The 16027-nt window shown below is 34.8% G+C and overlaps 1 protein-coding gene across 1 annotated transcript; it reads right to left on the bottom strand.

Annotated features, from left to right (window-relative positions):
* Nucleotides 1–2327: 2327 nt before the first annotated feature.
* LOC148619723 (uncharacterized) lies at nucleotides 2328–3667 on the bottom strand. The gene has a single exon (XM_088576947.1). It carries the CDS (start codon nucleotides 3592–3594, stop codon nucleotides 2644–2646), a length of 951 nt encoding a protein of 316 aa, XP_088433073.1. The 5' UTR covers nucleotides 3595–3667; the 3' UTR covers nucleotides 2328–2643.
* Nucleotides 3668–16027: the final 12360 nt, after the last annotated feature.

The following is a 16027-nucleotide window of genomic DNA, read 5'->3' as shown; positions in this document are numbered from 1 at the left end:
CATTTATTGGTGTATAGTAATATTGTATCTAACATACTTTGTAGACCTCCAAATGTTTCGGAGAATAAGATAATATCACCAGCATACATTAAGAGAAACAAATTTAACTCTTGTACTTCAATAGGTATATAACCATCTTTAAAAACACCATTTCAAAATCATTCATATACATATAAAATAATATAGGTGAGAAAATCTCCCCTTGCATGAGACCTACTGAACAAGTAAAAAACATCTATTTTGACACTCACTATTACTGTGGAATACAAGAATTTCAGTATAAAAGCCTGTAATTTACCAGTAATACCAACTCTTACAGTTTCAACCACAAACTGAGTCTGGATACAGAGTCATATGCTTGTTTATAATCGACGAAGCAGCAGTATAATATGTTCTTACTTAAAGACTTGTCGATAATTGACATCAAACAAAGTATTGCATCTGTGGTACTACTACCGGCCCTAAATCCAAACTGAGCATCAGCGAAAATGCCATTTGCATCGGACAAGTTCAGAAGCCTCATGTTTATGATTGTAATAATTTCTTCGAGTGTTATAACACAACCAAGTTCATCATATGTTGCTTCCTTTAATTCTACAATTGAATCTAGCTCCTCTAATCGAAATAGGCTCCGATGCTACTAATCGATTATGAATTTGATGATCGATTAATTAAAATAATGTGTTTTTTTACCACCCATGTGCCCCTTTAGTTTGTTGTTATTTTTAGTTAAATGTAATTCCCCAAAAATTCATCAATAACAAGCAGTATGTGAGGTTTCTAAAAACCGGTTAGTAGAATTTTTAATACTACATAACCATGTACATGTGTGTGCATATGTTGTCTGCTTCAAATTAACACATTGTAAAATAGCTTATTTGAGTGTAATTTTATAGTATAAGATGAATTTGAACGCAAACAACATTCTTTGGCAATATAGTATTTACATTATAATGTTTCATAAAATCTAATCGATTGAGAAGCAATTTAAAAACAAATGCTATCTTTGAAAAAAGATAGCCGACGCAGTAAAATTTTGTTCTTATTACTTTATAAGTTTCCACATTTCATTAACAAAATTAACACGTGGCACACAATTTTAATTTTCGATACAGTTTTTTTTTATGCCAGATAGTTATCAGTGTTTGGCCAATCGGGAAACAGAACTGCGATCAGGTGACTTGCGTTTCCATGAAAGAGCGTCCTTTAGGTCAAAGGGTAAAAAGCGAAACTATACCGACTGCGTCGGAAAAAATACAACGTTCATAATATCTAATAAAATCAAAGTACTCAGTAAGAGGAGAATCATTGTATATGGTCAGGTATATATATATTAAGTACTTTAGCATGAACATCAAATTTGTTTCTATCAGATCCACGTCGTCAGAACTGAAGTGTCTATACTCGGCGTCACATAAATAACATACTGTTAAAATTTGAATAAAAATATTTTCTACGACTTTATTGACACCAACCGTCGTTTAAATTGTCTTAAATGACTTGCTCATTCGTTTAGCCAAACAGCTTCTCAAAAACAAGTCGCTTATTAGCTTAAATCATGCGTAACAAATCCTTACGGGAAAATCCCATACTAATATCCGCCATGTTGGTTTTTACGGGACGATTTGTTTACAAACGAAGTGCGTAAGTTCCCGTCGAACTCCGGTGACAATCGTCTGCTTGATCAACTTCTCGGTATTATACGTTGTTCGCGTAAAATAAATCCGAGATATCCGAAATAACGCCGAATTGCATTCTGGGTTCTTCGGTTTTTGGACAAACCATTTAAACGTAAACAACATCTCCTAGCAACCCGATCACTGTAAACATGGCCGACTTTTTACAATGTAAATATTGCCACCTAGAATTAAAATCTGACCGGAATTTAACGATTCAATGTTTAGGGAGAAGCCGTTTGGTTAAACCAATGAGCAAGTCATTTAAGACAATTTAAACGACGGTAGGTGTCAATAAAGTCGTAGAAAATATTTTTATTCAAATTTTAACAGTATGTTATTTATGTGACGCCGACTATAGTTCAGTACGAAATTTTCATTATTGTCAGTTTGGATATTGTTTAAGTCGCATCCACAAATCGCGCGCGCCTGTGTGTGTATGAATGTGTTTGTTTTCTTACATAAACATACATGATAATTAAATATCATCAAAGCATTTTGTAAAAAAAGTTAACACATTTGTCAATCATGTAGTCATTGTATTCGTACGAAAGTCCATTGAAAAACGCGATTTTTTTTAATCTACGAAAGTGAGCTCAATGGGGTTTCGTATATTCGAAATATTAATTAATTCAAATGAAAAAAAAAAGCTTGGTTTTTCACATTTATTCACATGATCAAAGATGAAAATTAAGTGTACTTTGAATTGGCGAAAATTAAACGGAATACCATATAATTCGCTTTATTTTTCATCCATAAAGTCTATTGTTAAAATGCAATTGAAAATACACAATAATTCTATAGTTGCAAATATGGGAAATGTCAAAGTGATCAGGGTTTTGTCAGACACTGATACGAATGTCTTGAGATTGAATCTCTAGGAAATCACTAGGAATGGGAAAAATGTATATACTGAGAAAATAGCCAGGAATAACAAAATAATGTTCCGAAAAATTCACCAGGAATGTCAAAAACATTCCGAGAAAATCAGCAGGAATGTCAAAAAAGAAGGATATGTCCTGTAGGAATGTGCTGCAGACTTTCTCTGGTTGTTTGGTACGCTGCCACTCAAGTCACACTCTTGTTTATTACATTTGCTTGGACTGTTACAAAGGTCATCTCTACAACAGTACCTGCACGTTATGTCCCATCTATAGTTCCCTTGAAACTCATAGTTATCGCAGTCTTCAGCACAGCCTCCAAATTCTTCCTCGTCCAATTCACATCCTATCCATAAGTACGCGGAAGTTGAGTACGTCCTGCGAGCCCGAGTAATCCTGCATACCTGTCCGACAGGGCATTTCTTAATCCCAACGTCAACATCGTTAAAATCAGGGTTGTCATATTCAGGGTGGTAGTCGAAAGTACTATTTCGGTAATAGCACAGCATTTGTCTATCTTGCGCGGAATAAACTCTAATTGCGTCGAACTCTTCCCATTGACCGAGTGGATAGCCACCGTCCGTAAAACTTTTGAATACTTGAATAGTGTGTCTCTCTTGATATTTTTCTGCAGGGAAGCACGCAGCATTACACACGCGCGTCTTATTATAATCCCCATTATACAATGAGGACGTATCTGTAAGCAATATATAGTCACTTGCAGCACAAACATGCGATTCATTCAGAGAAAGTGCCACGATGACTGTTTCGCTTTTTGACACCGCTAACGACTTAGTCAATATTGTCTCGGATGTACTAAACCGGAACATTCCTTCTTGATAAATATATGGTCCCCATGGCTCGAAGTTCGTCATGCTCCACTTTTTGTGTTCTAAAAATACCACAGTACTTGGTAACTTGGCGTCGGGAGATGGCACTGCCATTGGTGGTGGACATCGCAAAGGCGTTTCAGTCGTTTCAACAGCAAAGACGAACTTCACACAAAAGATAAAGCCGGTAAAAACTGCAAGGAACATTATGTATGTAGTGTTCCAGTTGATGAAACATTTATCATGTATATAACTAATTAATGTATTTCCGAGAGGTACATAAATATAATAAAGTCAAAATGACTGGTCAATGTACATATGGAAGCCCAGTAGTAACAACTCAGTGAACTAGTTATAGGTAGTTTTATTTTTAACAACTCAACTACTTGTTCTAACAACTTTTAGGCTAACAAGTAATACGAACATAATTTCAATCAAAATACTCATGTACTGAGGCAATTTACATCAATCGTTTGAATTTTAACGCCTCAAATAATCGTCATATAGCAAAAATATGGAATAAAAGAAAAGTATGGGGATCAAATTCAAACGTATAACACAAGCTTATTGTTATAAATGGTCATTATTAACCAACTTACTGCAATATGTATAGATATGCCCATCCTTTATGAACCGAAATTTTCTACAACTGGTCATTACGAACCGGAAATTCCTACAGCCGGTCATTACGAAATCACAGCCATGCATTACGAATTTCAAAACAGGGCATCAATACGGGGCCATTATGGACTCAATCAAAATGGCGTACATTTCTTAAAATAAGTGACAACTTTAATGAAGAGTGGCCTAATAATTCAATGAAATGAAATTAGTTTAGGATCTTTAAAGTGTGAAAGATGGTACTGGGACTAATTATATTGAATTATTACTATTAGGTATGTTTAGTCTTAAGCTTTAAATTTACGATTTAGGGGGATTATTGGAAAAGGTAACAAAAATGAAATCTCGAAGCGGAAGCACATACTTTTCTGTACAAAAATGCCAAAAAAAGGCGACTTTCTCGTTTTAGTGATTTTCGAAGACGAAATAAGCAGTCAAATCTAATTGTTTTGCACGATTCCACGAATGGCACGAATCCAGGTGTTGAAATTAATCTTCAAAGTACATTTCTTTTCTCTATTTACTCACCTACCTTGTGCTCTCTGTCAAAAGAGTTCGCACGACATTTGAAAATAGCTTGATTCCAGATCAAAATGCACTTAAAAACACGGTTTTTACGTAAAAAACGGCCAAATAATTTGTATTTTTTTTAATTTCCCGGGTCACATACTAGGACAGTATCAATAAACGTAAAAACGACGACGGAAACAACCCAAATATTCCGTAAACTGAAAAGTCATGGTTTTTGAGATGTCGGGTATCGGGCGACTGGTCAGGTGATTAATTAGCTCATGAATATTCATTTTTGGTAATCGCAATTTCTCGTCTGCAAAACGTTTGTTATCAGAGGTAGACGTAGAAAATAATACTGCTACCACATTGTGGAAAACCATAAATCTGTGCTATCCTCTTTTGGTCTCTCTACCAAGGACGATGATTGTGATTTACTGTCTATATACTGGATTCCTAAACTCCACAAGAATCCATACAAACAACGTTTCATAGCTGGATCTGCAAAATGTACCACCAAACCTCTTTCAAAACTTTTAACTTCTATACTCACAACTGTCAAACAGGCTTTGCAGTCCTACCACAACACTTGTTACTCCCGTAGTGGCATTAATTTAATGTGGATCCTGAAAACTTCGAAAGATCTTTTGGAGACAATCAGTTCAAGACTATTATCTGAATAAAGTAGCATTAAAACCTATGATTTTTCAACACTGTATACTTCTATTCCCAATACTCAGTTAAAATCCCGACTTAAAAACATTGTACATCGTTGTTTTTCCAAAAAAAGATGGTACACCTAGATACAAATATTAAGTTCTTGGTAGAGATTTCTCATACTTTGTAAGAGATAATTCCAAATCATCTTCCAAATATAAAAAGGAAGATGTTTACAAAATGCTGGAATTTTTAATCGACAAAATATTTGTCCAGTGTGGTGGACGTTTTCTTCAACAAACGGTCGGCATTCCAATGGGAATAAATTGTGCTCCTTTACTTGCTGACCTATTCCTTCATTCTTATGAGGCTGACTTTATAGCTTATCTGATCCAAAAGAAAGAATATCGTTTGGCTAGATCCTTTAATCTCAGTTTCCGCTATATAGATGACGTATTATCTTTAAACAATCCTAATTTCGGGGATTTGATACATCGCATCTACCCCAAAAAACTTGAAATAAAGGATACTACAGACACTGTTAAGTCAGCCTCATATCTTGACCCACACTTAGAAATCGATGGTAAAGGAAAACTATTGACCAAACTTTACGACAAACGTGATGACTTTTCATTCAGAATTGTTAACTTTCCTTTCATCTGCGGCAACATCCCTTCAGAACCTTCTTATGGAGTGTTCACATCACAACTCGTACGTTATGCCAGAGCTTGCCAAAACTACGCAGACCTTTTGTATCGCGCTAGAACTCTAACAAATAGGCTTCTGGAACGGGGTTATGTTGCTCACGACAAGATTAAAGTCATCACTATATAAGTTTTATGGTCGTCATCATGAACTCGTGGATCGTTATGGTGTATCCATCAGCACCATGAAAACTGATTTATTCAACGGGACATTTGCTTTTGTTACTTTGTATGTATGATTTTAGTTACTGTATGTTCTTTGTTGTGTATGCCTGTTTTCCATGTCTGGTCTTTGTCCCTGGATTACATTCTTTTGATTACGGCTACTACCTTGGTTCTCTTGATTACTCCTCCACATGAATTATCTTGTACTTGATTTTCTTTTTTTTTCTTTTTTTATTTTTTGTGGGGGGGGGGGTTGGGGTTTTTGGAAAAGACAACAAAACCTTCATGATTTATTTTCATGTATATTTGATTCATCGAGATATGAACTTAATTTGAATTAATGTGAAATCATGTGTATTGATAATATATTCTGACTATTTTCTAGAAGAAAGTTGGTTGATAAAAGTATCAATGCATGGCCTTTTCCATATTGGCCCTGTAACATGCCCTTGGTATTAATAATGGCCTCGGATGCCTGCAATGGCCCTCGGCGTTGCCTCGGTCCATTACAGTCACCCTTGGCCATTATTTATACCTCGGGCATGTTACAGGGCCAGTATGGAAAAGGCAATACATTAATACTATAATATTGAACTCTTTGTTTTTTATTTTCAAAATTCACCACTCTGATTACGAGGGACATTTAAATAATCACACACACCAAAATTCATAATGCATCGTAGCAGTGCGCCAGTTTGCGTAACATTCAGGTTCGATATCGATTTACATGGAGCAGCTAGATGAATTAACACGAAACTCTCCGACATAGTGCATAATTGAACTACAAACTACTAGTTGGTCATTCCCAGTTTTAAAATTTTCAGGTTGAGAGCCAATTTATCGACCTCCAGGTCGAAACTGTCTGTTAAATCATTCAAACTTATGGAGGTAGACCTAGGGTAAGGGACATAACTCTTGAAATCAGTGATATGTTTGTAATCATATTTAATATTCACCAAAGCCTTTCAAGCTTTCCTTTGAAACGGTAAGAAATCAGTCCAAGTTACTTAGATGCTTAAATGAGATCTATGTATAGTGGTGAATACAAATGTTTGAAGATATGTAAGAGTTGTGTCACCCTAGGCTACCTCCTTAAGCCACACATCATTGAAATAAATCATGTCCTTAGAAACGTGTCCCATTCAACTATCTACACTTCTCAGTTGATAAGCTTCATAGCTCAAGTGCTATAAGTTATTTTATAGACACCAACCTGTCATGTAAAAGCGGTTAGTTTCTGGTCACCTAGTCCAGAGACACGTACATTAACATAAACGATAAAGTCTTATAACATAATCACAGGGGCTTGCTCCCACCTTGACCGGAACCACTGCTCCTTTTATCCGTCAATGCATGCTTGAGATATTTGAAGATATAGGTACTCAAGCATTCCTCTTTATATTCCAATTCTATGATTGAAGACTATAATCTTGCAGGGTTTTCATTTCTAGCTAAACATCAAGTGGTATATTATGCGTTTAAAAATAAATAGGCAACTTGAATATATCTACACTGAACGACTTTTTTTATTCGGTAAATGCATAGAAATAAACAAGTACTTATAAGAGGTTATCTATTTTTAATTACAAACCAAATTAATCAGTATATTAAGTTCGAAGTAAAAGTTGTTTGTTGGGTTTGTTTATTGGCGTCAATGATATAGAATAGAAATTGATATATTAGAAATACCTACAAAGTGGACATAACTGTTTGCATGTGAACCTTTATTGGGCATGCCAAGGGACTATTTTCCTGTGGTAGTGTGAAGATAATTACAGATGCTATCAGGTATTACAGTTCTAAAGGCTCTGGCGACTGCCATATCAACTAAATTGATAAAAATGAAAACACCAAGTACGAACTTCAAAAAAATCTTCTGTTTTCTTTGTTTTGTAGATTAAGTAAATTTCGACAGTTGTTGAACTCAAAATTACAAAACTCACCTAAATCCCTTATCTATAGTTTATACAATGAAAATTTTAGAAAAAAAACAATGTCATTGTTTTAGACAGACAGACAGACAAACAGTTTAATTACGTCTCTTCTTATATACAAATATAAACTAAAATATGTCATTATTTGGCAGTCCCAGACAGCAAGCCTCCATTTGGCCAATGTTGCTGTTTACTGGTTTGTTGGCTTTTAGTTGGCTTTGGCAAGACGATGTTGGCCAAACTTAGGCCCAGTGTAGTAGTCGGTGGTCATTTAAATATGTTTTCTTGATTCATTTTTACCAAAATGGTTTCTACTTGACAACCCAACGGTTAAACACGACATTTTGAAATTTTGGATACTTTCATATTATAAAAAGTTTCTACGTTGACCAAACGTTGGCCCTACCATATTCAAAACAATCATTGCATTTTATGTTTCTCTTTGATAACTTGTTTTCGCTATTTATATTTGCGAGTATTGTTAAATTTCAATTTTAAATCAAAACTGTGATTACATTATTTGCTTTATTCTACATTTGTCAAAACCAGAGCCAACAGTGAACCAACATGTAACCAACGTCGAATCAACTTGGGTAACAAACATGTTAAAAAAAAGACTTAATATTATTCTTGATGAAAATGGATGTCGATCTCATGAAAAGTAAAACAATGAAGCAAATCCGGACGTACGAAGGCTACAAACAACTAATTCAGACTTCCATCACTCTTTATATTAATTTGCTCATTTTCAGGGGATCCTTGGTAGTCTACCTTAAGTTTAACCTAACCAAAACCATATATCACCTGAAACATACGCATGTACTGCTATGTCACTCAAAATTTCACAAGGGGTTTACTACTTTGCAGTGCAGTACTGACATTCGGAACTCATCTACCCTAAAAATAGCCTGGGAAATCCAAAAAATTCTTTATTTTGACCAACTTTATTTATAGTTCCACCAAATTAGTTTATTTAAGTCAAAATTATCAGAATAAAATTCCCTTTTTGGAAAAGGTTCATTCATTTAAAAATATTGTCAACTTTTTTTCTATAATGACATGCTGAAGGGATTAATTTGTACCTTGGCCTAAGACTGTATGGAGTGTTCATATCACAACTCATACGTTATGCCAGAACCTGCCGAAACTACGCAGACTTTTTGTATCGCACTAGAACTCTAACAAATGCACCATGAAAACTGATTTATTCAACGGGTCATAGTTTTTCTTTCCTCTTTTGCCTACCCCGGACTTGACTTTTTATGAACAACTCGGCGGGTGTTTCTAGAAAAGCAGAGGACCTTTACCCTACCAGTGCAGCTGGTCCATGCTCCCAGTTTTTAGTGGAGTCCGAGTTGCTCATTTGCTTTTGTTACTTTGTATGTATGATTTTAGTTACTTTATGTTCTTTGTTGTGTATGTCTGGTCTTTGTCCCTGGATTACATTTTTTTTATTACCGCTATATCCTTTGTTCCCTTGATTACTCTTGCAGACGTTCCAAATCGATGATGCAATTGGTGGTCTGTAACCTGAAAGCAAATATTGTGTTGCATCTAAACTGCAATACTTAGCTGGGCCAAAGTTGGCCCAATATATATATATATTCTATGTTCTAACATCGTTGGGAATTTTTCAGACCCTTCTATAAGTTTACGTTATCTTTCAGACCTTTATATATATATATATCCCAACGATGTTAGAACTGTCAAATTTGCGATGCAAATTTTTGGTCGTTCCCTCCGCGGGACTCGAACTCGTACCACTGTGACATCTTGCGCAACACCGCCTGCACAAAGTCCAGCGCCCTAGACCACTCGGCCAGCTAGACTATAAAATATGGCATTCGCTGACCGGGTCATTCCTCCTCGTAGGATTAATCTAGGGCTGTAATTTAGTACATGATGTATGGTAGTACGGGACAGTTCATTTAGATGTTATTATGTAGGATAGAGGATCAAATTAATGATGCATGTCACAACAAATCAATATTATACAAACGTCATATATCTTAAGTCTAAAGGATTGTACAAAGATACCGATAAAGATGTTAACACACGAAAATATATAATGAGTAAAGTTTTCAGTCAACAAATGACCTTCAGTGCCTTATATAAACTGAGTGTGTATGAAAGTAAATGGTCTGTGAACACAACTCACTACCTAAGTAGGTGAATACCTGTGACGTAAACAATTTTATTGACAGTTTACGAAGATCTTGAACATTGTGTTATAGACACATGTTGTGTGTTGAACACTGAACTATAATACTAAAAATATTTACAAACACTGTAAAAATAAACTACAAAATAGGAAGAACTTAATGTTTTTTTGTTAATTCCGCGTGGGTGTAAAACACGGAGTTCTTTTATCCAAAATCCCTCCCGCTTCACTCTCTGTAGATCGCTCCAGACCGTGTTTCGTTCCACGATGAAGATTTTCATTTTGTTGAAATCATCGAGGCAGTGGTTTGGTAATCTGAAGTGTTGACTCACTGGGAGTAAAGGCGTTTTTGTTAGGTCGCTTCTGTGTCCGTTCAAGCGCTTGTGAAAAGGCTGTTTAGATTCACCAACATATTGAAGGCCACAGATGGGACAGTGGAGCAAATATATTACATTAGCACTCTTGCAGTGCACGTTACAAAATATTTTGTAGCGTTTCCCTGTGATTGTGCTGGTGAATGATGACGAGTGGTGCATTTGGTTACAACATTTGCACATTCTGTCATCACAGGAGCGACTCTCGCCTGGAGTAAAGTTGGGCTTAGATATTGCAGCCCTCAAAAACAAACTACGCAGACTGGCTGGCTGCCAGTGCTCACGAATGGTATTGTGACTGTTTTTAAGGCAGGGGTGGTATGTTAGAACACAAGGGGTTCTTTTACATTTTTTCTTTGCCTTGTACTGTAACAGACTACTTCTTTGGATATTGTGAATTTTTTATAACCCTTCTTTAATGGTCTTGTATCTATATCCCCTTCTTCTTAAATTGTTCTTCAGTTGACCTAGACGTTTTTTTAAGGATTCGTCATTTGAAAAAATGCGCCTTAGCCTAAGAGATTATCTAAATGGTATACTCTTAGTCAGGTGAGATGGATGACAGCTCTTAGGCATAAGATATTGATGTATGTCAGTTTGTTTGGAGTATAGGTCCGTGGAGAGCTCTCCCCCCGATAAGGTGCTAGAGGTATCGAGGAATGAGATGTTAGTAGCAGATGTTTCGTGAGTGAACTTAATTGAAGGATGTTGATTGTTGGCACGTGCGATAAAATTGTTTAGTTCTTCTTTGTCATGTGTCCACTTCATATCCATGTCGTCAATAAACCTACACCAGGACGGGGGTTTTTCTATAGAGGATTCATGTAGTTTTTTTTTTTAATTTTCCCATGAAAATATTGGCACAAGACGGAGCCATTTTGGTACCCATAGCTGTGCCATTTATTTGTAAATTATGGTCTCCATTAAAAGTAAAGTTGTTCTTCTTTAAAACCATTGTGAGTAAAGTGACTAGTGTGTCCCATTCTTCTCAACAAGCCTCGATACCATCAGAGTGAAGAATGTTGGTATAGAGAGATGTGACGTCCATAGTGACCAGAGTGGTGTTTGGTGGAAGGGGATTCAGAGCATGCATCTTCTGTAAGTAATCAGTGGTATCTTTTATAAGTGATGGAAGTTTTTCAACATGTATGCGTTGATGAAAGTCCACGAATTCCGAAATTTTCTCTGTTGGATGGCCGTTAGCAGAGACTATAGGTCTACCTGGGTTGTTGAATTTGTGAATTTTGGGGAGTGGGTAGAATTGACCAGGTTTAGGATTTTCATGTTTGAGATATTCAAGAGTTTTAATGTCAATGTGGTTATTTTCGTACATTTTGTTTAACTCAGTTTTTATTCCGTCCGCAAAGGATTGAGTGGGGTCTGTTGTCAATTTGATATAAAACCGGTCATCTTGGACAATCGGCCTCATTAATGTAGGCGGATTTGTCCATGATCACTACAGCGCTGCTTTTGTCTGCAGGTTTTATTACACACTCAGTTTATTTAAGGCACTGAAGAAGGTCATTTGTTGACTGAAAAGCTTGCTCATTATATATTTTATTATAGTGTATTAACATCTGTATCGGTATCGTTGTACAATCCTTAATTTTAGACTTATATAATTTTTTTGTTTGTGCTGCATCGTCATGACTCGACGATCCGATACCCATTAAGTTTGCTGGTTGGCAGATTCCTTTAGACTTTATATATATATAATTTATAATTTTACTTCTTCCAAAAACAATTGTTGGCTCTTTCCGCTAATTTTGTTGACTGCATGTTTAATATTTCTGCAGTGAGTATTCGCGTTTAACATTTAGAACTTAACAACACAAAACATTATTATGAATAACCGAATCTAATTTATGATTACAATAATGTACATGAGTATCTCCCCCCTATACAGCCTTGTAGCTTAGAGAATAATACACTTATCAAAACAAAAGTTGTCTTTCATTTTGAACAAATATATACATATTTTCAATGTGATTTCTTAAACACAAAACAGTGACAAGCATTATCATTTTCTATTAAATGCCAACAAAAAATTGCAAATTTTCAATATTTAGTATACCATGCTTTGAAGTATCTGCTAATTTTACAATAGATTTTCTTGTTTTAATCTTTTGAACTACAACCCAGCGTTGACCCAACTATTGTTTGCCTTCGTTGGCTCTCTTTGCACTTACAACGTAATTGACTCCGTTGTACTAGCGTTGCTCCAGTGCGGGAATGCTGCTTGGGTTTGTTGAAACATACATCTTCATTTAAGAATAAAAGTTATAAAGTTTTATCATCTGATAAATTTATAAAATCAACATTAAAACAACAAGCTGGATTTCATATTTCATTACGTAATTGGGCATATAAAGGGCATACATCTAGAATATAAATACTAGCAGTTAGTAGGTCTTGTTTTAATTAAATTGATCTCCTTATTCAGTTCTTACAATTTTATACGAATACAAAATGTTGTTTATAAACGTAGCTTACTTTTTATAACAAAAAAGGTAATTATATTTAACTTGTAATAATAGGTAAACTATGTTGCTATAATAATTGAATTACAACCTTTGGTGCTAATGGCTTTCCATACTTTAATATGTCATGTACTTAATGGTTACCGGAAACCTATTTACGAAACCCGGATACATATAACCCATCCTCTCGGCCTTGGATGAAAACTAACATTTCCGTATAATAAAGGCTAGAAACCACTAATTCCACTTCCCATAGGCTTCTATGCTAATTTCACAATATTCAATGGCTTCTCTGGACTTTACCTTAACTTTAACCTGCAGAGGACTATATATCAGCATGATTCTACATATGTCAGCTCACAATCCTCAGAGTGGCATGTGGGGTTAGCAGACTTGCAGTGCAGTACTGGTCACCGGAAGTGAAGGGTCTATAAATAGCATGGGAAATCCCAGTGTTTTCACAAGATAGGGGTATATTTAGAAATCATTATGGAGATTAGGTTTCACATCACAAGAAGCAAAATGCATCTATAAAATGTACAGAAATGTTTTTCCTTTCAGAAACTGTTTAAATTTTTTAAATAAGATGAGGACTTTTTTCACAGCACTACACAGCAGAACAGAGGTAATTTCTGCGTAGGACTATTTTTGTGTACGTTCCAAATGCTCATTGGTTGAATTGGTGGTCTGTAACCTAAACGTATCAGTATTGATACAAAATATGAGGAATCTCTTCCAAGAACTATATATTAAATTTTGTATCTAGGTGTACTATCTTTTTTTTGGAAAAACAACGACGTATAATAATTTTAAGTCGGGTTTTTAACTCAGTATGGGGAATAGAAGTATACAGTGTTGAAAAATCATAGGTTTTAATGATATTATGCTCTGATAATGGTATTTATTGACACGTTGGGGAAATCCCTCTGTGCGGAGTTGTGGGTAGCAGTCTCGAAGTCGGTGCAGAAAGTTGTATTGTTGCTTGCCTGCGGTCTTACGTAGATTGAAGAGCCGGTGGTATGTTGTTCGCTCTTTCCAGGAAGAAGGGAGAATACTAGTGGGTACATCATGTCGTCAATCTCTTCTGTCCCCTCTAGTTGTCTTAACCATGTACTGATAGCCATTAAACTCAAGACTGACTCTGGCGAACTTATTTGGTACAATGAGTTGTCTACATTTCTTGAAAATTGTCCCAATTACATAAATAATTAAAAAAAAATTATAATATTATAATGACACAATCTATAAAGTCCTTGCACCATGAAAATTGATTGAAACAAGTTCATTAATAACTTTAAATTAATAATTATCATATATGATATCTGATGACTATAGTAATTAATTTTAATAAAATTATATTGCCTAAACACATTTTAAATTATTTTATTTTAAAAAGATAGAAATATATATTTTTTTAAAATATGTATTGTTTTAATATGCTCATTTCTAAAAAAAAACAGAAAACAAATTAATGAAAAATACTACATTATTATTATATTATCGTGTCTCTAGTCAATGAAATCATTAAAAAATTTCATCCAACATTATTTATTGGAAAAGGTAAAATACAGGTAAATTTAAACTATCAAACCCTTTTGAGGACCCCATATTCCCTAACCTTAATTGATGTTGTTTTAGTCTAATAATTAAATGTTGGAGAAACGTGAACAGTGTCATCCTGGTTTGCCCACTTTTAATTAATGGTTTAAATAATCATAGTTGGTTGTGTTGTTTTAACAATTAAAGTTTGTTTCTGAAATGTATTTTGAAACGGACTATACAAATTCATGGTCAGTGAACCCTTTGTTTTTTTGTTTTTTGTTGTTGTTTTTTTTTTTTTTTTTCGTTTATACAACAGATTTATAATTGGGGTAATTAAAAGTGGGCAAACCAAGATTAAACCACGTGAATACACCTTTGATACGGAGGAAGTCCCTTCCATACGTCTTTTTTATAGTCTTAAGTATTCGTCAACCACCATAAAATCATTTGTTAAAAAACATAACTTGTGTTAAAGTTCTTTTTATAATATTAATTTTACCGAGAATAACCGACAATTGTTAATTTCACGCAGTTCGTTTATCTAGTGATTTAATTTATTCTACACCTGGTTGTTACGTCGGAAAACCATCTCAAAGTGAGAAAAATGATCGAACGCTAGGTTTCTCTGGCTTTCGAAAGTTTTCTTATGCAAGATTGGTAAATCTCAGACACTCTTGGGTCAGATACTCGGCGTATTATCGTAAGAGAACGATTAAAACTTTCCCTCGGGTCGCTGCGATTGCAATGTCGTGCACTTGCACATGTGTTAGATGCTTTACATCTTGGCTTTTTAGTTTCACAGGTATTTCCATGTGCAAAAATTAGGCTTTTACATTCCCCTAGTATGCTTAACCCAAATGATATTGTAATTTACTTGACTTGGAATTGTACGAATGTAACTTAAAATGCATATTAATTGTATCACGTAGAAGTTAACTGAGAAAATAACTTAGAATACTGAGAAGGAATCTAGATAAAATCACCAGTTATGTCAAAAAATTGTCCCGAGCAAATCCCCAAGAATGTCAAAAGGTCACGGAAAAATCACAAGGAATGGGAAAAAAGAAGGAATTATCAGCATTTTAGGACGTTCTCTGATTGTTTCGTTTGGATCGATGTTCATACACCGTACGACTTCGAAATGAATGACACAGTAATAAGAAAATTGAATGAACTATTAAGTTCGAGTTCACTTCGAGTTCTAGTTCATGTTGATATTGAGGTATCATCAAAATACTTTTTTATCGTTGACTATCTATATGTTCGTGCTATACATGACATACAGATTTTGTCGTCTTTATTTGCAAACAATCTAACATATTTGTACATAATGATGAATTAAAGATATGAATGAATGAATGAATGAATGAATGAATTAAACTATTCATAGTTATAAATATTCTAAATAATTGACGGCATATTTTCCGTTTGAAAAATATTTGAAATCAATATATGGGTTTTAAACGGTTTGAATTAAACCGCGCAATCAACT

This window comes from Perna viridis, chromosome 4, assembly GCF_037379345.1.
Source record: "Perna viridis isolate PV_CMFRI_1.1 ecotype Kerala chromosome 4, ASM3737934v1, whole genome shotgun sequence".
NCBI lineage: Eukaryota > Metazoa > Mollusca > Bivalvia > Mytilida > Mytilidae > Perna > Perna viridis.
The sequence above is the reverse complement of the archived record's forward strand: the minus strand, read 5'-3'. Positions and strand labels throughout refer to the sequence as shown.